The 20,746-nt window shown below is 43.2% G+C and overlaps 1 protein-coding gene across 1 annotated transcript in view; it reads right to left on the reverse strand.

Moving 5' to 3' along the window:
- LOC149449518 (tyrosinase-like) overlaps positions 1-19,969 on the reverse strand; it is a 38,762-nt gene extending 18,793 nt beyond the window's left edge. Inside the window, exons 1-2 of the mRNA XM_089693141.1 lie at positions 19,845-19,969; positions 3,319-4,137 (exon numbers count right to left, since the gene is read on the reverse strand). Of these exons, the coding sequence (XP_089549267.1) occupies positions 3,319-4,119 (801 nt within the window). The 5' untranslated portion in view covers positions 4,120-4,137; positions 19,845-19,969. The remainder of the gene's footprint in view (positions 1-3,318; positions 4,138-19,844) is intronic.
- Positions 19,970-20,746: the final 777 nt, after the last annotated feature.

Here is a 20,746-nt window from a genome sequence, read left to right on the forward strand (position 1 = left end):
ACATTCCCTCTTCCACACCATATTGGCCTGAACACTGTGCTGTACATTCCCCATTCTGCACCATGGCATTCTGTACACTGTGCTGTACATTCCCCATTCTGCACCATCTCGTTCTGTACACTGTGCTGTACATTCCCCATTCTGCACCATCTCATTCTGTACACTGTGCTGTACATTCCCATTCTGCACCATGGCATTCTGTACACTGTGCTGTACATTCTCTATTCTGAACTGTGCAGGATGCAGAGATGGGACTTTTTGTCCTCCCAAACGTGAGCAGTCTGATTGAGAAGTCCTCTGCAACAGGTGGTAATCCAGAAGAAATGTTGATCAGAGTCATTCAAGGTGCCTACTTATAGGTGACAAGTTGTTCTGGTGCAGGGGTAGGCAACTTGCGGCTCTCCAGCTGTTGTGGAACTACATTTCCCATGAGGCATTGCAACATTACAAAACTGACAGTTACATCTATGACTTGCAGAGGCATGATGGAACTTGTAGTCCTGCAACAGCTGGAGAGCCGCAGGTTGCCTACCCCTGTTCTGGTGGGACTCTAAGAGACCTGAACTGTAAATACATTATTTGTTCTTTATAGAAAAGTGTGTGCAGATCCCGGCTGGTGGGACTGTACCCTAAAGATGGCCATACATGTGGCAAGTTGATTTTCAGCAATTGAACTTTTGATTTCATTTTTTGTTAAAAATGACAAAGCAATCAGTCGTAAAATTGTGTTTTTGATCAACTGCCAGCAGTGCCAGGAGATCTGATCAAACCTGATAGAAAAGTCCTGTCCCGTGCAATGGAATTGCAGTACCATTTTCGTGATTTTGATTTGAGCTTTAAATAAACTGCATAGAAGCTGTGATTATGCTGATTGGTTTTGACTTCACAATTGACCACATTTTTTTAATTGATCAAACTGGCAGGTGATAAATTGATTTAGGCAATTATTTGCAATTGCCAGTGGATAGGAAGTGGTTAAAATTGGCTGCAAATTGCCACATGTATGGCCAGATTATTGCTGGCTACCCAATGCAATTTTTGGGTAACGTCAACCACTCACAGTCAGCTTTCAATTTCAAAAATGGGATGAAGGCAACCATCCCTCCCATCACTTTCTATCAACTCTATTAAAATGATCAAAGTGACCGAAGGGATGAAGACCTGCCAACAAGTTTCCATAAGCTCCATTGAAAGAACTAGTGTTGGTTTCCTTCACACTTTCAGTTGCTTTCCCAATTGAAAGCTGGTGTAGAACCCTCCTAGATGGGTGCTATGTTAGATACATACTAACCTAGCAAGTTGCAAGGTTGACTCCCCCCTGACTTTTGAGGAGTTCTGGAAAGCAGTGGGCTGGAAAAGTCAAATCAGCAGCTGAATATGTATGCAGTGCCAGCCAATCCCTGGGGGAGGGTTCCCAGTAGGTGGTTGGAGGGAACATAAATATTTTGGGGTCTGGAACAGAGGAGTTCTTGTCCAGGAAATCCCAGCCTGAAGAGTAGCTGCTCTTCTGGGCAGTCCCAGCTATGCCTATTCTGCTGAACTTTGCAGGAGCTGACTGAGGGACTTATTTTTGGGGATCTGGTCTAAAATCTTCACAGGAGAGATGTCTGGCAGATATTAGAAGGAGGCATCCTATTATCAGAGGACCTTAGTGAGTACAGACCGATGTGAGAGATCCCAGTGACTATGTTGCTGCTATCCCTCATTAGAGTCAGTGTTACTCAAATAGGACATTGTTTATGGTGTCCCAGTGTAGCTCAGCCCATTTGTTGCTGTGGACTGTGCTCAGATTTCTAGGAGGAAGATAAGTGTCCTCAATTTATTACTTAGTGTTGCTGGAGTATCCTACAGGTACAGGCACTCATCCATATTCAAGTCTGCAATAAAGCATTAACTGCTTCCTGACTGCCCTATAGCAGAATTACTGATACAGGGTGGCACGGGTGCTCAAAATCATGTGTATATATACGTGATTTTGCATTTCCACCATTCACGGCCATGGCTGTCAATCACAAGGTCCCGGCTGGTGATTACTCGCTGGCGCCTGGTGATTACTGAGGATCACTGACGGGGAGGATGACTGTTTTGTTTGCTAACAGTTCTCCTCCCTGTCAGCTCGTGCACACTGTTTTGGATGGCTGTGCACAGCACAGCCATCCAAAGCAGTGTGCTTACAGTGAAGCACACTGACACGGCCCCATAGTAAAACACTCACAGCACACAGTTAATGCTTTGATCGCCCCTGTTGTTAACCCCTTCCTGCCCAGTACCATTAGTACAGTGCCAGTGCTTTTTATTAGCATTGATCACTGTATTGGTGTCACTGGGGATGTCAGTGACACCAAGTCAGTTCTCCCCAGTGTCAGAATGTCCACCGCAGTCCCGCTATAAGTTGCTGATTGCCGCCATTACTAGTATAAAAAAAAATTCCAGTATCTATACCGCCATTTGTAAACGCTATAACTTTCCTGTAATTAATTTACACGTATTGGGATTTTATTTTAGCAAAGACATGTAGCAGAATACATTTTGGCCTAAATTTATGACGAAATTTGGTGTTTACATTTTTTTACTGGACATGTTTAATAGCAAAAAGTCAAAAATATTTTTTCTTCTCAAAATTGTCTGGGCTTTTTTTTCATAGCGCAAAAACTAAAAAACACACAGGTGATCTAACACCACCGAAAGCTCAATTTGTGGGAAAAAAAGGATGTACGTTGCATTTGGGTGCAGCATCGCATGAGCGCGCAATTGTCACTTAAATTAATGCAGCACCGTAACGTAAAAAATGGCCTGGTCAGGAAGGGGGGGGGGGGGAATCCTCGGGAGGGCAAGTGGTTAAAAAAAAAAAAAATACCCCTCTCATGCACATTGCTGGGTAGAATCCATAAAGGGCAGCACAGTGGCTAAATGATTTTGTCTGGAAGTACTAGGGTCGTTGGTACGAATCCCAACCATGTCACCACCTACCTAGAGTTTGCATGTTCTCCCTGTACCTGTGCGGGTTTCCTCTGTTATCCTCCCACACTCCAAAGACATGCTGGGAGGTTAATTGCCTCCTGTCTAAATTGTCCCTAGTATGTGTATGTATGAATGTGAGTTAAGGACCTTAGATTGTACACCCCTTGAGGGTTAGGGACTGATGTGAATGTGCAATATATATATATCTATCTCTGCATAAACTGACAGCACCTGTAATAGAATGCATGAAGGTAAAAAAATCTGTCCAAGCCCTAACAGAAAAAAAAGCATCACAATCCCAAAGACCAGGGCATGAATATAGGTGCCCTCCATGACATTTGTCAGGCTACAACATACCCTCCATTCAGAGAATACCGACAAACTATCGATTTTTCCATCGAAGCCATTGGATCCTAAGTATTTGTTGGTGCAGATGGAGCATTCTGAATCCTTTTCCCATTCCCAGTAGGGCATACCAAAGTTCTTATTATTTGTGCATTTTTGCATTTGTCTCTCAATAAAAAGTAAGAAAAGGCGATGCCAGGATATAAATGCTGAACTGCCATGAGCATAGTTAGTGAAAAAAATTTCCTGGCCGTTAAAAATTAAAGGTGCTGTAGCATAGTTATGACTAAAAACAGGCACTTCATAGTAGGAGGCATTCACGAATCTCATGGACGCCCTACGTAAACGGTCGTGGCTTGTCAGAATAAGACAATCTGGGTCGATTTTGGTTTTGCAGTAATGGATTGTCTGGAGATATAATTGTAGTTCACTTTCATTCAACTTCAGTATGTTCTTTCGTTGGACAACTTGTGGTATATCGCACCTTTCTCCAGTCCAGCCGAAATTGCATTCACCGCAGTTGTGACCCATGAAACGCGGTTTGCATTGGCAAATCCAGCTAAAGAAGAATTTAGGAAAATCAACGCGTTCATCATTTCGAACATCTGTTGGAGGGGCACTTCTGCTGGTTCTCGGCATGAGGCAGCTCCCCCTGTTATCGCTGCTTCCGCACTGTGAGCCATTGAATAACGGGCAACAAACTACCGGAAACGTTTTAACGTTTTCAACACATGCTCTCGGGAACGGACACATGCTGTCTACAGCTGCCACACACAGCAGGAGTAAGGCGCTGATGAACATTGGCTTCTTCATGGGTCTTAAGTGAAATACCTGCAAAGAGAAAAAATAAAACAAAGATTGTCTATGGTTATGACAAGGGTAAGGGCTCAGTAATATGGTGATTATGACTTCTGTTAGAACTGGAATTATATTGGGATTATGACTACAGAACTAGCCATGGGCTTGGGTTATAATGGAATTCTGGAACTCTCTACCCCAATTTATCACATGGCTTGGGTTATAATGGAATTCTGGAACTCTCTACCCCAATTTATCACATGGCTTGGGTTATATTATAATTCTGGAACTCTCTACCCCAATTTATCACATGGCTTGGGTTATATTGGAATTCTGGAACTCTCTACCTCAATTTATCACATGGCTTGGATTATATTGGAATTCTGGAACTCTCTACCCCAATTTATCACATGGTTTGGGTTATATTGGAATTCTGGAACTCTCTACCCCAATTTATCACATGGCTTTGGTTATATTATAATTTTGGAACTCTCTACCCCAATTTATCACATGGCTTGGGTTTTATTGGAATTCTGGAACTCTCTACCTCAATTTATCACATGGCTTGGGTTTTATTGGAATTCTGAAACTCTCTACCTCAATTTATCACATGGCTTGGGTTATATTGGAATTCTGAAACTCTCTACCCCAATTTATCACATGGCTTGGGTTATATTATAATTCTGGAACTCTCTACCCCAATTTATCACATGGCTTGGGTTATATTATAATTCTGGAACTCTCTACCCCAATTTATCACATGGTTTGGGTTATATTGGAATTCTGGAACTCTCTACCTCAATTTATCACATGGCTTGGATTATATTGGAATTCTGGAACTCTCTACCCCAATTTATCACATGGCTTGGGTTTTATTGGAATTCTGGAACTCTCTACCTCAATTTATCACATGGCTTGGGTTTTATTGGAATTCTGGAACTCTCTACCTCAATTTATCACATGGCTTGGGTTATATTGGAATTCTGGAACTCTCTACCCCAATTTATCACATGGCTTGGGTTATATTATAATTCTGGAACTCTCTACCCCAATTTATCACATGGCTTGGGTTATATTGGAATTCTAGAACTCTCTACCCCAATTTATCACATGGCTTGGGTTATATTATAATTCTGGAACTCTCTACCCCAATTTATCACATGGCTTGGGTTATATTGGAATTCTGGAACTCTCTACCTCAATTTATCACATGGCTTGGGTTATATTGGAATTCTGGAACTCTCTACCCCAATTTATCACATGGCTTGGGTTATATTGGAATTCTGGAACTCTCTACCCCAATTTATCACATGGCTTGGGTTATATTGGAATTCTGGAACTCTATCCCAATTTATCACATGGCTTGGGTTATATTGGAATTCTGGAACTCTCTACCCCAATTTATCACATGGCTTGGGTTATATTGGAATTCTGGAACTCTATCCCAATTTATCACATGGCTTGGGTTATATTGGAATTCTGGAACTCTCTACCCCAATTTATCAGACTATCGCCTACTCTGCTGACTTTTAGGTGATCTCTGAAAACCTATCTCTTCAGGGAAGCCTATCCTGCCCTCAGCTAATAATGGAATCTTCTACTCCTCCTACCAGTCCATCCCCCACAGTTACTACCTTTTGTACCACTAGCCCCTCCCTCTTAGATTGTAAGCTCCAAGGATCAGGGCCCTCCTATCCCTCTTGTATTGAACTGTATTGTTGCTGTATTGTCTCCCTTTATATTGTAAAGCGCTGAGCAAACTGTTGGCGCTATATCAATCCTGTATAATAATAATAATATTGGGGTTTGGAATACTGTCAATGCCACGGTTTTATAAGGATTATGGTTAGTGCTAGGTTAGAGTTTTTTATAATTATGGTTAGTTTTAGAGTTAGGATTTTATTAGAATTGTGGTTAGTGTTAAATTTAGGTTTGGAGTTTCATTAGGATTACGGTTAGCATTAGACCTAGGTATTTATTGGGATTAAAGTGGTTGTAAAGGCTCAATATTTTTTACCTTCATGCATTCTATGCGTGAAGGTAAAAATCCTTCTCTGTTCAGAACCCTTCCCCCAGCCCCCTAATACTCACCTAAGCCCCCTCTTGATCCAGCGACGTGCACTGGAGTCTTGGCTATCCTTGGACTCCCTATCCCTATTGGCTAAGAAAGCAGTGAGAGCCAATGTCTCATGCACAGCAAGTGAGCCAATGAGGAGACAGAGCCAAACATCAGTCATCACTAGTGATGGAATGAACACCCCCCTGTTCAGTTTGCAGTTGAACATCCGAACCTACAGAATGTTCGACCGTGAACATCGAACACGAACCGAACAACTGAGCAGTATCTTAGCACATCTCAGTATGTGGTAAAATACCGCTCAGCTACTAAAACACGGCGAGAGTTCTATTATTAAGTCATGCGGTATTTTAGTAGTAGTGAAACATTCATGAATGTTTAAGCTGTCAGTGGGGTTCCCCGCTGACATCTGAATGTAAAAAGGATTGTCGGCATTGCCCGACAATTAATTTTAATTTTTTTTTTTAAATGGCGTGGGGTCCCCCCCCTCCCATTCATACCAAGCCCTTCGGGTCTGGTATGAGTTTTGACGGGAACCCCATGCCAAAATTGTTTTAAAAATAGCGTGGGAGTCCCCCCAAAATCCATATCAGACCCTTATCTGAGCATGCAGCTCAGGAAAGGGGGGGGGGTGAGCTAGTGTCACCCCTCCTGAACCATACCAGACTACATGCCCTTAACATGGGGGGTGCTCCCCCAAAGTACCTTGTCCCCATGTTGATGGGGACAAGGGCCTCTCCCCCACAACCGTGGTCTGTGGTTGGGGGGGTCTGCGGGTGGGGGGACTTATCGGAACCTGGAAGCCCTCTTTAACCACTTCCCGTCTGGCCGCTGTTTATAAACGGCAGGACGGTGGCACTCCAGGAGCGGGTTTCCATTCCTAAATGGCACCTGCATTTTCAAGCTGTGCTCGCTTCCTGGGAGCGCGCAGCACCGCGATCCGGTGCCCCTGTCTCCTCCGGACACAGTGGAACACCGATCATCGGACGGGACCTCTGTGAGAGGTCCCGATCATGTGATCACTGATTGGCCAATCGGTGATCACACGAACAGTAGTAAGCAAGATGTCACTTCTGACATCATTGCTTACTACGTGTGAAATCTGTGAATGATCACAGAGGTCACATGGTACAAGGCTATTCACAACAGCCTTGTACCATGTGACAAGCTGTGACCAATCACAGCTTACACAGTATTTCTCAATGGCTGCAAGAATGCAGACAGAGAGAAGGAGAAATGATTGCTTTTACATCCTTTATAGGTGTAAAAGCAATCAGTGTAAAAAAAAACAAAAAAAATCTTCATCACCCCCCACATGTAGTACAGTGTCACCATGGTGACACTGTACTGCTAGGGTGACAGTATGGGGAAAAACACATAAATAATAATACAAAAAATAAAATTAAAAATGTAAACACATTTTTTAAAAATGATAATTTTTGGTTATAAACTAATTTGGGTTCTTTTTTCTTTTTTTTTACTAAAAAGATAACAGAATAAATTTTGCCCAAGATTTATAATGACATATTATTTATTTGCAAAATTTTATAAGAAAAACACTTTTTTTCAAAATATTTGGACATTTTCATTTATATAGCAAAAAAAATAAAAATCTCAGCGGTGAATAAATACCACCAAAATAAAGCTTTATCTGTCTCAAAAAATGCTAAAAAAATTTCATATGGGTACAGTGTTGCATGACCGCGCAATTGTCATTCAAAGTGTGATAGTCTTTGACAAGTCCTTTATTAAAAGCAACAGATTTAAAAATGTCCCCTGAAGTAGATCCAACATCAATCATGATGCCCGCCACCTCCACTACCCGAAAAAAGACAAAAAAAATTCCCTCTCCACTCGTAACACTGGTTCCTGACAGCTGCGCCCGCAATGACAGTTCTTATATACTGTCATGACGTCACCAGGGGGCTGTGATTAGACAAGGCACTGCACCTAACCTGTGGTCACAATCACTTTTAGGATGCAGTGCATTGTGGGGCACGGCGGGCTGTTTGAACACCCGTATACACACGAACGGCCCATGTTCAAGTCGAACTTAGGTTCAACACGAACATGAAGCCCATCTCTAGTCATCACTATTAACTGTTCCCATCCACACAGGGAGAGATGAGGGATTTCATGGGCACTCTATATAAGCAGAGGAGAATGGGGAGGGAGCTGAGCTGCTACACAGACGTAACCCTGTAGCTGCTGAGGAAAGAGCTGAGCCTGTGGCTAAGAGTTAACCCCTCAGTTGTCAGACACTTTTGCATTGTACAACTGAAAGCACCCACTGATAAACCCCTTAACGCCAGCACCTCCCGGCCCTTTAAGAATTTCAGAAGCCGGGAGGCGGGGTGAAGTTTAGGGATCATGTGACTGCTGTGATGCGACGTCATGGTGGTCACATGATCGGGAAATGTCCCGATCGAAAGAGGAGACTGGGACCTTTCCATGAGTACCGGACATGTGTGCTGGGAGCTCGCAGGGCGCGCGCTCTCAGCGCATATTTTTTTTTTTTTTAATAGAACGCAAATGTGCGGCCGCCCGGTGTCTAGGCCCAGACGCCAGGAGGCCGCACATTTGTGTGCGGCCAGCATGAAGAGGTTAACGTAACTGTTTGGTAATTGAGGGTTTAACTGTTAGTCACAGACTCAGCCTTCTCCCTGGCAGCAATAGGGTGATGGAACATGTGTGCAGAGAGAGTACAGCGATGGAACATGTGTGCAGAGAGAGTACAGCGATGGAACATGTTTGCAGAGAGAGTACAGCGATGGAACATGTTTGCAGAGAGAGTACAGCGATGGAACATGTGTGCAGAGAGAGTACAGCGATGGAACATGTGTGCAGAGAGAGTACAGCGATGGAACATGTGTGCAGAGAGAGTACAGCGATGGAACATGTGTGCAGAGAGAGTACAGAGATGGAACATGTGTGCAGAGAGAGTACAGCGATGGAACATGTGTGCAGAGAGAGTACAGTGATGGAACATGTGTGCAGAGGAGATACAGGGATGGCACATGTGTGCAGAGAGAGTACAGCGATGGAACGTGTGCAGAGAGAGTACAGTGATGGAACATGTGTGCAGAGAGAGTACAGTGATGGAACATGTGTGCAGAGAGAGGACAGCGATGGAACGTGTGCAGAGAGAGTACAGTGATGGAACATGTGTGCAGAGGAGATACAGGGATGGAACATGTGTGCAGAGAGAGTACAGCGATGGCACATGTGTGCAGAGACAGCACAGGGATGGAACATGTGTGCAGAGAGAGGACAGCGATGGAACATGTGCAGAGAGAGTACAGCGATGGAACATGTGTGCAGAGGGAGTACAGCGATGGAACATGTGTGCAGAGAGAGTACAGCGATGGAACACGTGTGCAGAGAGAGTACAGCGATGGAACACGTGTGCAGAGAGAGTACAGCGATGGAACACGTGTGCAGAGAGAGCCCAGCGATGGAACGTGTGCAGAGAGAGTACAGCGATGGAACGTGTGCAGAGGAGATACAGGGATGGAACATGTGTGCAGAGAGAGTACAGCGATGGAACACGTGTGCAGAGGGAGTACAGCGATGGAACACGTGTGCAGAGAGAGCCCAGCGATGGAACGTGTGCAGAGAGAGCCCAGCGATGGAACGTGTGCAGAGAGAGTACAGCGATGGAACATGTGTGCAGAGAGAGTACAGCGATGGAACATGTGTGCAGAGAGAGTACAGCGATGGAACATGTGTGCAGAGCGAGAACAGTGATGGAACATGTGTGCAGAGAGAGTAGAGCGATGGAACATATGTGCAGAGGAGAACAGGGATGGAACATGTGTGCAGAGAGAGTACAGTAATGGAACGTGTGCAGAGAGAGTACGGGGATAGAACATGTGTGTAGAGAGAGTACGGGGATAGAACATGTGTGTAGAGAGAGAGTACGGGGATGGAACATGTGTGCAGAGAGAGTACAGGGATGGAACATGTGTGTAGAGAGAGTACGGGGATAGAACATGTGTGCAGAGAGAGTACGGGGATCGAACATGCGTGCAGAGTTGGTACAGTGGTAGAACATATCTGCAGGGTGTTCCAGCGATGAAAAATGTGTGCTGATAGTGTAGTGGTAGCAAAACAGGTATGCAGTGGTAGTGGAACATGTGTGCAGGGAGGGTGCAGTGATGGTGTGTAACAGGGACATTCTTCCCAATGAACGCCATCATAAGGGGACATTCCTCCTACTGACCACTGTCGTAAGAGGGGCATTCTTCCCACTTACTACCGACATAAGGGGGGCATTCCTTTTACTGGCCACAGACATAAGGGGGGCATTCCTTTTACTGGCCACAGACATAAGGGGGGCATTCCTTTTACTGGCCACAGACATAAGGGGGGCATTCCTTTTACTGGCCACAGACATAAGGGGGACATTATGTCTATTGACTACAGCCATAAGGTGAACATTTTTCCCACTGATTCCCAATAAATTGGTTTTAGTAAAGGTTACCCTGAGACCTGAAAATTACTTTAGGGGCTCCTTTGGAGTAAAATGTTGAAAAGAATGCTATGGAGGAATGTCCCCTTATGTCGGTGGTCAGAGGGAAGAATGCCCCCCTTACACTGGTGGTCATTGGGAAGGATGTCCTTGTTTCACCATCACTGCACCCTTCCTGCACATATGTTCCACTTCCACTGTACACCTGTTTTGCTAGCACTACACTATAAGCACACATTTTCCATCACTGTTCCTCCCAAATCATGTGATTCAGGTGTTCCAATCCCCTCCATGGACACAGGTGTATACAGTCAAGCCCCTAGGCATGCAGACTGCTTCTACAAACATTGGTGAAAGAATGGGTCGCTCTCAGGAGCTCAGTGACTCCAAGCGTGGTCCCGTGATAGGTTGTCACCTGTGCAATAAGTCCATCCGTGACATTTCCTGGCTACTAAATATTCCACGCTCAACTGTTAGCGGGATTATAACAAAGTGGAAGCAACTGGGAACAACAGCAACTCAGCCACCAAGTGGTAGGCCACATCACATGACAGAGTGGGGTCAGCGCATGCTGAAGCGCACAGTGCGCAGAAGTCACCAACTGTATGCAGAGTCAATAGCTAAAGACCTCCAAACTTGGTGTGGCCTTCAGATTAGCACAACAACATGAATGAACAGCTTCATGGAATGGGTTTCCATGGCTGAGCAGCTGCATCCAAGCCTTACATCACCAAGTGCAATGCAAAGCGTCGGAATGCTGTGGTGTAAAGCACGCTGCCACTGGACTCTAGAGCAGTGGGGGCGTGTTCTCTGGAGTGACCAATCACGGTTCTATGTCTGGCAATCCGATGGACATGTCTGGGTTTGGCAGTTACCAGGAGAACAATACTTGCCTGACTGCATTGTGCCAAGTGTAAAAGTTGGTGGAGGAGGGATTATGGTGTGGGGTTGTTTTTCAGGGATTGGGCTTGGCCCCCTAATTCCAGTGAAGGGAACTCTTAAGGCATCACCATACTAAGATGTTTTTGACAATTTCATGCTCCCAACTTTGTGGGAAGAGTTTGGGGATGACCCCTTCCTGTTCCAACATGACTTTGCACCAGTGCACAAAGCAAGGTCCATAAAGACATGGAGGAGCCAGTTTCGGGTGGAGGAACTTGACTGTCCTGCACAGAGTCCTGACCTCAACCCCATAGAACACCTTTGGGATGAATTAGAGCAGAGACTACAAACCAGCCCTCCCCCCCGCCCCGACATCAGTGCCTGACCTCACAAATGTGCTTCTGGAAGAATGGTCAAATCTTCCAATAGAGACCCTCCTAAACCTTGTGGACGGCCTTCCCAGAAGAGTTGAAGCTGTTATAGGTGCAAAGGGCGGGGCCAACTCAATATTGAACCCTACGGACTAAGACTGGGGGGGCCATTAAAGTTTATGTGCGTGTAAAGGCAGGCGGCTCAATACTTTTTTGCATTATAGTGTATATTAGGATTATGGTTAGTGTTGTGGTTAGAGTTTTATAAGGATTATGGTTCGTGTTAGAGGATTTTTTTAAGATTATGGCTAGCGTTAGGTCTGGCGTTTTATTAGGATTTTGTTAGTGTTAGAGTTTTGTTCGTATGGTTACATTTAGAGTTAAGATTTTATGGGCATTATGGTTTAAAAGTTTTATTAGGGTTATGGTTGGTGGAAGAGTTCTTATAAGGATTATGATTAGGGTTCCGATGTTTCTAGTATTATGGTTGGTGTTAAGGTTTGAGTTGTATTAGGATTATGGTTAGATTGAGAGTTTTATTTGGAATCTTGTTGGTGTTAGGGTTAGAGTTTAATTAGGATTATGGTTAGTGAAAGTGTTGGAGTTTAATTAGGATTATGGTTAGCGTTAGGGTTGGAGTTTTATTAGGATTTTGGTTGGTGTTAGGCCTTTTTCACACTGGTGGACCGATCGGGCCCGCCTGTCAATTTTTCAGGCAGACCCAATCGGGCCAGCCATTTCCCCCTATGGAGCGGCGGATGCAAATGGACATGTGTCCGATTACCTGACTACGTCCGATCAGATCAGATCCACTGAAAACATATAGATGGGAATCCGTTCACCATCTGTTTAGTGGATAGGATCGGATGACAGTCAGATGTAAATGGACAGGCGGTCCGTTTACATCCAATTGGCCATAGAGGAAAGCGGGCTGTGTCTGTGTGCAGTCTTCATAAGCAAAGCAGACACAGAACTGTCATTTGCTTGCTTAGCAGAGATCAGCGGACACTGAGTAGACCGTTCTGCTGGCGTTTTCAACCCATGTAAAAGGGGCCTTTGGGTTTTATTAGGATTTTGGTTGGTGTTAGGGTTAGCGTCTTCTTAGGATTATGGTTAGTGTTAGGGTTAAAGTTGGGGTAAAATACCATAGTTTCCACCGAGAGGACTGTAGGGAGAGAAAAAAAGATAAGGTAATGGGAACATGATCTGGGACAACCATAAATTCAATAGTAGTTTCCACCACATCCTCAACAGAGATAGGAGTTAGAGTTTTATCAGGATTATGCTTAGTGTTAGGGTTAGAGTTTTATTAAAATTATTGTTAGTGTTAGAGTTGCAGTTTTGTTGGGCTTATTGTTGGTGGTAGAGTTTTATTAGGATTATGGTTAGTGTTTAAATTTAGGTTTGAGGGTTTTATTTGGTGTGACAGACCAAACCAAGACAGGGGCTTTGGGAGGGGACTAGGGGCTAGCCTTCTACCTGCTGATTATGGCCCATAGAGGAGAGCAGGGATTTGTCTGCTTCTTTCAGTCAGAGCATGGAAGGGAGCGCAGTTCAGCCTCTCATCCCATGGAGAGAGCAGATCATTCTCTGACGATGGACAATAACATGATGAACGCTAAGAGCAAGGCTTGGATTAATTCTCTGCATAAAGACAATTAAGCTTCCCTTTTCGAGTGGATGGAAAGGTCTAATGGTCAGAGAAAATATGGTGGCCCTTTTGGCAGACAGGGTTGGAGAAGCTCCTCCACTTGGTAAAGAAATATTTATCAGCAATCTCCCTCAAGAAATCTAAAAGATAAATTCATTCCACTTTTTCAGACAGTTGGAACATTATATGAGTTTTATCTTATGATGACTTTTCTAATGGACAGATTACACAATTGAAAGCCAAACACCTGAAAGACAACATTTGTAATGTACTCCTATTTGGTGCCAAACTGTCTGTCTCCATGACTGAACTGTGTGCTTGGCTGTTTATTGGCTTACTGTTAATTAGATCACTGCTTAATTAGGTTACCGTTAGCTGCTAGCTATTCATTAGATCTATTGCTAGATATACTGATGATATTAGTGGTTAACGTTTGCATTGTTTAGGATAATGTGATCAAGCTCTTATCTGATTTTGTGTGGTATAAATTCTTTGGGAATTCTTCAATGAACGAGTTCCTGTTTGCACCTAAGCTAGTGTTGTTTAGTTCTTGGGTGCAATGCCCAGCTATAATACCTTGTTCCTGTGTTCCAGCAGAGAAGAAAACAGCTCTCTGATGGAAGCACGCAGGTGGGGTGCCAGGTGGAATGCCAGGCTGTTCATCACATTAGGGTTATGGTTAGTTAGAGTTAAGGTTGCATTAGGATTATGATTAGTGTTTAGAGTTTTTTAGGCTATGCTTAGTGTTAGATTTAGGGTTTTATTAGGGTTATGGTTAGAATTAAAGTTAAAGGGGTTCACAACTTTTTTTTACCCTAATGCATAGTATGTATTAAGGTGAAAAACATCACATTATTTCACTTCCCTCTCATTCCTAAACACTTACCTGACTTGCCTCATTGATCCAGCGCTGTCCCCAGCCGCAGCAGTTCTTCGCTTCCTGGTCCCCTTGGGGACTCAGACAGCAGCGGTAACCATAGGCTCCTGTTGCTTTCAGTCAAACTCCCGTGAGCAGGGGTAGGGCTTACCAGGGCAATGTGTGTCTATGAATGCAGATCAGAAGTGCACATGGCTGCCCCTATAGCAAGAGCCTTGCTAAGAGGGCACTCACAGAAGATGAGGAGTGGACAGTGCAGGTGGAAGACTGTCAAAGAAAAGGTAAGGGACCGCTCTGTGCAATACCCTTCCAAAAAGAAGGTAATTTATTTTAAAGGAAAAAAGTTTTGACTTTAGTTTCATTTTTGGGTTTAGTGTAATTGATAGTGTTAGAGTTAGGGTTTTGATTAATGTTAGAATTAGGATTCTTTAGGACTATGGTTAAGGTTAGATTTGGGGTTTTACTAGGACTATGGCTAAGGTTAGATTTGGAGTTTTACTAGGACTATGGCTAAGGTTAGATTTGGGGTTTTACTAGGACTATGGCTAAGGTTAGATTTGGGGTTTTACTAGGACTATGGCTAAGGTTAGATTTGGGGTTTTACTAGGACTATGGCTAAGGTTAGATTTGGAGTTTTACTAGGACTATGGCTAAGGTTAGATTTGGAGTTTTACTAGGACTATGGTTAAGGTTAGATTTTGGGATTTTTTTAAGACTATGGTTAAGGTTAGACTTAGGGTTTTACTAGGACTATGGTTAAGGTTAGATTTTGGGATTTTTTTAAGACTATGGTTAAGGTTAGACTTAGGGTTTTACTAGGACTATGGCTAAGGTTAGATTTGGGGTGTTACTAGGACTATGGCTAAGTTTAGATTTGGGGTTTTACTAGGACTATGGCTAAGGTTGGATTTGGAGTTTTACTAAGACTATGGCTAAGGTTAGATTTGGAGTTTTACTAGGACTATGGCTAAGATTAGATTTGTGGTTTTACTAGGACTATGGCTAAGGTTAGATTTGGGGTTTTACTAGGACTATGGCTAAGGTTAGATTTGGGGTTTTACTAGGACTATGGCTAAGGTTGGATATGGGGTTTTACTAGGACTATGGCTAAGGTTGGATTTGGGGTTTTAGTAGGACTATGGCTAAGGTTAGATTTGGGGTTTTACTAGGACTATGGCTAAGGTTAGATTTGGGGTTTTACTAGGACTATGGCTAAGGTTAGATTTGGGGTTTTACTAGGACTATGGCTAAGGTTGGATTTGGGGTTTTACTAGGACTATGGCTAAGGTTTGATTTGGGGTTTTACTAGGACTATGGCTAAGGTTAGATTTGGGGTTTTAGTAGGACTATGGCTAAGGTTGGATTTGGAGTTTTACTAAGACTATGGCTAAGGTTAGATTTGGAGTTTTACTAGGACTATGGCTAAGGTTAGATTTGGGGTTTTACTAGGACTATGGCTAGGGTTAGATTTGGAGTTTTACTAGGACTATGGCTAAGGTTAGATTTGGGGTTTTACTAGGACTATGGCTAAAGTTAGATTTGGGGTTTTACTAGGACTATGGCTAAGGTTAGATTTGGGGTTTTACTAGGACTATAGCTAAGGTTGGATTTGGGGTTTTACTAGGACTATGGCTAAGGTTAGATTTGGAGTTTTACTAGGACTATGGCTAAGGTTAGATTTGTGGTTTTACTAGGACTATGGCTAAGGTTAGATTTGGGGTTTTACTAGGACTAGGGCTAAGGTTAGATTTGGGGTTTTACTAGGACTATGGCTAAGGTTGGATATGGGGTTTTACTAGGACTATGGCTAAGGTTGGATTTGGGGTTTTACTAGGACTATGGCTAAGGTTGGATTTGGGGTTTTAGTAGGACTATGGCTAAGGTTAGATTTGGGGTTTTACTAGGACTATGGCTAAGGTTAGATTTGGGGTTTTACTAGGACTATGGCTAAGGTTGGATTTGGGGTTTTACTAGGACTATGGCTAAGGTTTGATTTGGGGTTTTACTAGGACTATGGCTAAGGTTAGATTTGGGGTTTTACTAGGACTATGGCTAAGGTTGGATTTGGGGTTTTACTAGGACTATGGCTAAGGTTAGATTTGGGGTTTTACTAGGACTATGGCTAAAGTTAGATTTGGGGTTTTACTAGGACTATGGCTAAGGTTAGATTTGGGGTTTTATTAGGACTATGGCTAAGGTTAGATTTTGGGATTTTTTTAAGACTATTGTTAAGGTTAGACTTAGGGTTTTACTAGGACTATGGTTAAGGTTAGATTTGGGGTTAAATTAGGGTTATGGTTAAAGTTATTGTTTAGTGTAATTCTGGTTAGTATTAGTTTTAGGACTTTATTAGAAGTGTGGTTAGAGTTAAGGTTTAATTAGGATTATGATTAGTGCTGGAGATTTATTAGGGCTATGGTTAGTTTTAGGATTAGGGTTTTATTAGGATTCTGGCTAGTGTTAGTACTAGGGTTGTATGAGAATAATAGAGAGTGTAAAGATTGGGTTTATGACTATTGTAAGAGATATGTTTATACAACATATAATGTATTAGGGATAGTGTTAGGGTTTTGAATATATTCTAATTACTGCAAGTGGTAACGCTTTGAATTGGATTATGGCTAGTGCTAAAGTTATGGTTACATTAGCATTACATCCAATTTTTGGGCTTTGGTTATATTTACATTATAGTTTGTATTTGGACCATAGTTATGTTTGGATTATGGTTAAGACAAAGTCTATAGGCGAAGCTCTGTATTGTTGGAGAAGGGGAGCTCTGTAATGGGGGAGCCCTGTACCCTGTGTGATATACACTCCTGAGCCCTGCGCCCTGTGTGATATATGCCTCTGAGCCCTGCATGAAATACACTCCTGAGCCCTGTGTGATCTACAATCCTAAGTCCTGTGTGATATTATTTATTACAGGTACTTGTATAGCGCCGTCAATTTACGCAGCACTTTACATATATATGTATATTGTACATTCTCATCCATTCCTAACACTCACTCAAGTGCTGTACAATCTAAAGACCCTAACTTACATTCATACATACTAGGGCCAATTTAGACAGGAGCCAATTAACCTACCATTTTTTTGGAGAGTGGGAGGAAACCAGAGTACACAGAGGAAACCCACGCAGGCACAGGGAGAACTGTCAGGTGGTGCCGTGGTTGGAATTTGAACCAATGACCCTAGTACTGCCAGGTGGAAGTGCTAGCCATTTAGCAACTGTTCTGCCCTGATATACATTCCTGCGCCCGGTGCAATATGCATTCCTGCCTTGTGCCCCGTGTGATATACACTCCTGAGCCCTGCGCCCCGTGTGATATACACTCCTGTGCCCTGCGCCTTGTGTGATATACACTCCTGAGCCCTGCGCCCCGTGTGATATACACTCCTGAGCCCTGCGCCCCGTGTGATATACACTCCTGAGCCCTGCGCCCCGTGTGATATACACTCCTGAGCCGTGCGCCCCGTGTGATATACACTCCTGAGCCCTGCGCCCCGTGTGATATACACTCCTGAGCCCTGCGCCCCGTGTGATATACACTCCTGAGCCCTGCGCCCCGTGTGATATACACTCCTGAGCCCTGCGCCCCGTGTGATATACACTCCTGAGCCCTGTGCCCTTTTGTCCCTGCCTCCTGTTTCATGAATTGACAAAATAGACAGACCCCCTCCTACAGAATCTGCACCTCTCTGTGCAGCCAAACCCCATTCACACCCAACCCTGTCTCTGCCTCCCCTGGTCTCAGCATTCAGCAGACTCTGGCAGCTGACTCCAGTCCTCCTATGGTCCTCCTGCAGACCCTGCACTTTCTGCTTCCCAGCTCCACCCCCGGGTTCTTCCCTACAGCAATACAAGGTAAGGGGGGTATACTGTGATGTAAGGAAGATTGATGGACTCTGATGGTGGGGGGAGGGCTCTTGACATCTAATGTAAGGGAGGGTAGGGTGCTCTAGTCTTAGAGATACAACTGTGCCCTTTGAGGGCAGCCATAATGCTGATGCAGCCGACAATGGAATTGAGTTTGACACCCCTGCTTTAATTGTTTGAATACAATTTGAATGCTGGTTTAAGTGAAGGTGATTGTATTTTGCATGTTAATGTACACAAATATTGGATTCAAATGAATGTGCATGGTTGTCCAGATGTCTAGTAATAAAATAATGCTGTCATTAAAGAGTAACTCTACTTTTGATGAGAAAAAACAATCTCCTTTGGGTGATCAATGTACATTGGAGGGTTTTTAACAGACTCCTGTTTTTTTGTTCTGAAGAAATAGCTGTTTATTCTTTTTTATTACAGTTTGGAAGGAAACCCACACAAGCACAGTGAGAACATGCAAAGTCCAGGCAGTTAATGCCATAGTTGGGATTCCAACCAATGACTCTAGTGCTGCTGGGTGGAAAAGCTGACTACTTAACCACTATTCTGTTTGTTTCACACTGTCCTGTGCAGACTGCTTCTGAGTGTCGGTTCACACTGGAACATGGTGCGGAAAACCCGCGTTTTGTGCTCTTTTTCCGCACTCTGTTCAAAATACGCTGTGTTTGGAATCTGGGGTGTCTTTGACTTTACTCTCACACCTGCTGAAAGCACAAATCGCAAACACAGTGTGTTCTCCTGCAACAGATCACATGGTACCAAAGTACAATGCGATCCAGTTGCATGCACTACTTTTAGAGCGATGAAGTTCCATTTCAGCCCATTGAAGTAAATAGGTTGAAAACACACTGCACTCCGTTCATACAGAAATTGCACAGGAACTTGAGCATGTTCCTGTGCAATTCCTGGTGTGAATTGACCCTAAATGGGAGAGTCTGGTTCATTCTAATCAGCTGATGCACTCTCAGTGTTCTAAGGAGAAAACCTGCAGGGTCTGCATCTCTATAGAATTATTTATCACATGGGGAGTATCTCACTAAAACTGAGATTTCTATTGCAGGGCATGCCTAAAATGTGACTTGGTGCAGACTTCTGGGAAAATCAGTTAGCCAATCACACAAGCAGGAAATTACATTTCTGGGGTTTTCCTGCACCTCAAGGTTGCTACATTGCATTGAATTCTACAGAAAATTACAGCGGCTGTAAATTGAAAAGGAAAGATAATTTTTAATAACATTAAAATACAACATGGCTTGTGTAGTGAATGAATATGCTATAATGCTAGTTACCCTTTAAATATTCATGGTTTTTATGATGTGTATGGTTTCAAGCACTGAAAATTAAGGCCTCCATTTATATAATATATAGAGTCTATACAAGGGATGTCAGCACTAGAGTTCATTTTAGCAAAATCTATAATATCCCCTCTTTGCCTGAAAAAAGAAAAACTAATGCAGCTACCACACTAAATTATTTGTACTTATTGAAGTTTTCTAATCTGTGCCTTTAATAATACAATACCTCTAATCCTGTAGAAGTCTTTGGAGCCACAGAGGTTCTGGTGGGGATCTGAAAGTCACAGGGTGATGTCCAGTGCCTGATTGGACTGCGTATTGCTTCTTGCAAGCAGGACCTTGTCAATATATACAGTAAGATGGAGGCGTCAGCCAAAGAGGTGGTTCCAGGAAAGGTACATAGGCAAATAAACAATCAGTTTCCAAATGGGAGAAAGAAATAATGCCAATAAATTTTAAATTATCCTTGGCTGATCTTTTCAGGATAATTTCCTGTTGTGGTTTGGTTTACTGCTTTTGCATGTGTGCATTAGAAACAGAGGGAGACAAAAAAATATAAAAAAACTGTTTATTTTTGAGGAACACCTAAAACCCACATCGCCATGCACACCCAGTGTAAGTGGAGTGTCCAGCAATAGCCCAGAGTCACAGATAGTCTCCATGTTTCTGAGAAAAAGAATTGTGGGAAAGAATGTAGAGACATTGACCATCTTGGCTCAGAAGCTTTACCCCACCATGTAGTAACCATGTTAGGAGTAATAGGTGATTGTTGGAATATATCAATATGAATTTATCAAGTTCCTTGGCGTAAAAATTCACAAAATGTGATGTACTCACCAAATATTTGTTGCCAAGTTGATGTTATCAACGTTTGATATTCCACCTTCCATATGAAGGAAGACCCAGGGTACGTAGGGTGTTTAGCAATAGCTCTGAATCAATTTTGGTCCCCGTGTTTTAGAGAAAAGGAATTATGGGAAAGAATGCAATGATGGAAACCATGTTGGTTCAGCAGCTTTATTCAATCATACAGTAACCATGTTAGGAGTAAACTGTGACTATAGGAAATACAAATGTGTTATCCATATTGGTTCAGAAGTAATGCTTGATGAATCAATTCATTCAGCT

The sequence above is a fragment of the Staurois parvus genome, unplaced genomic scaffold (assembly GCF_062004578.1).
Source record: "Staurois parvus isolate SC_StPar_1 unplaced genomic scaffold, SC_StPar_1.0 ptg000615l, whole genome shotgun sequence".
Taxonomy (NCBI): domain Eukaryota; kingdom Metazoa; phylum Chordata; class Amphibia; order Anura; family Ranidae; genus Staurois; species Staurois parvus.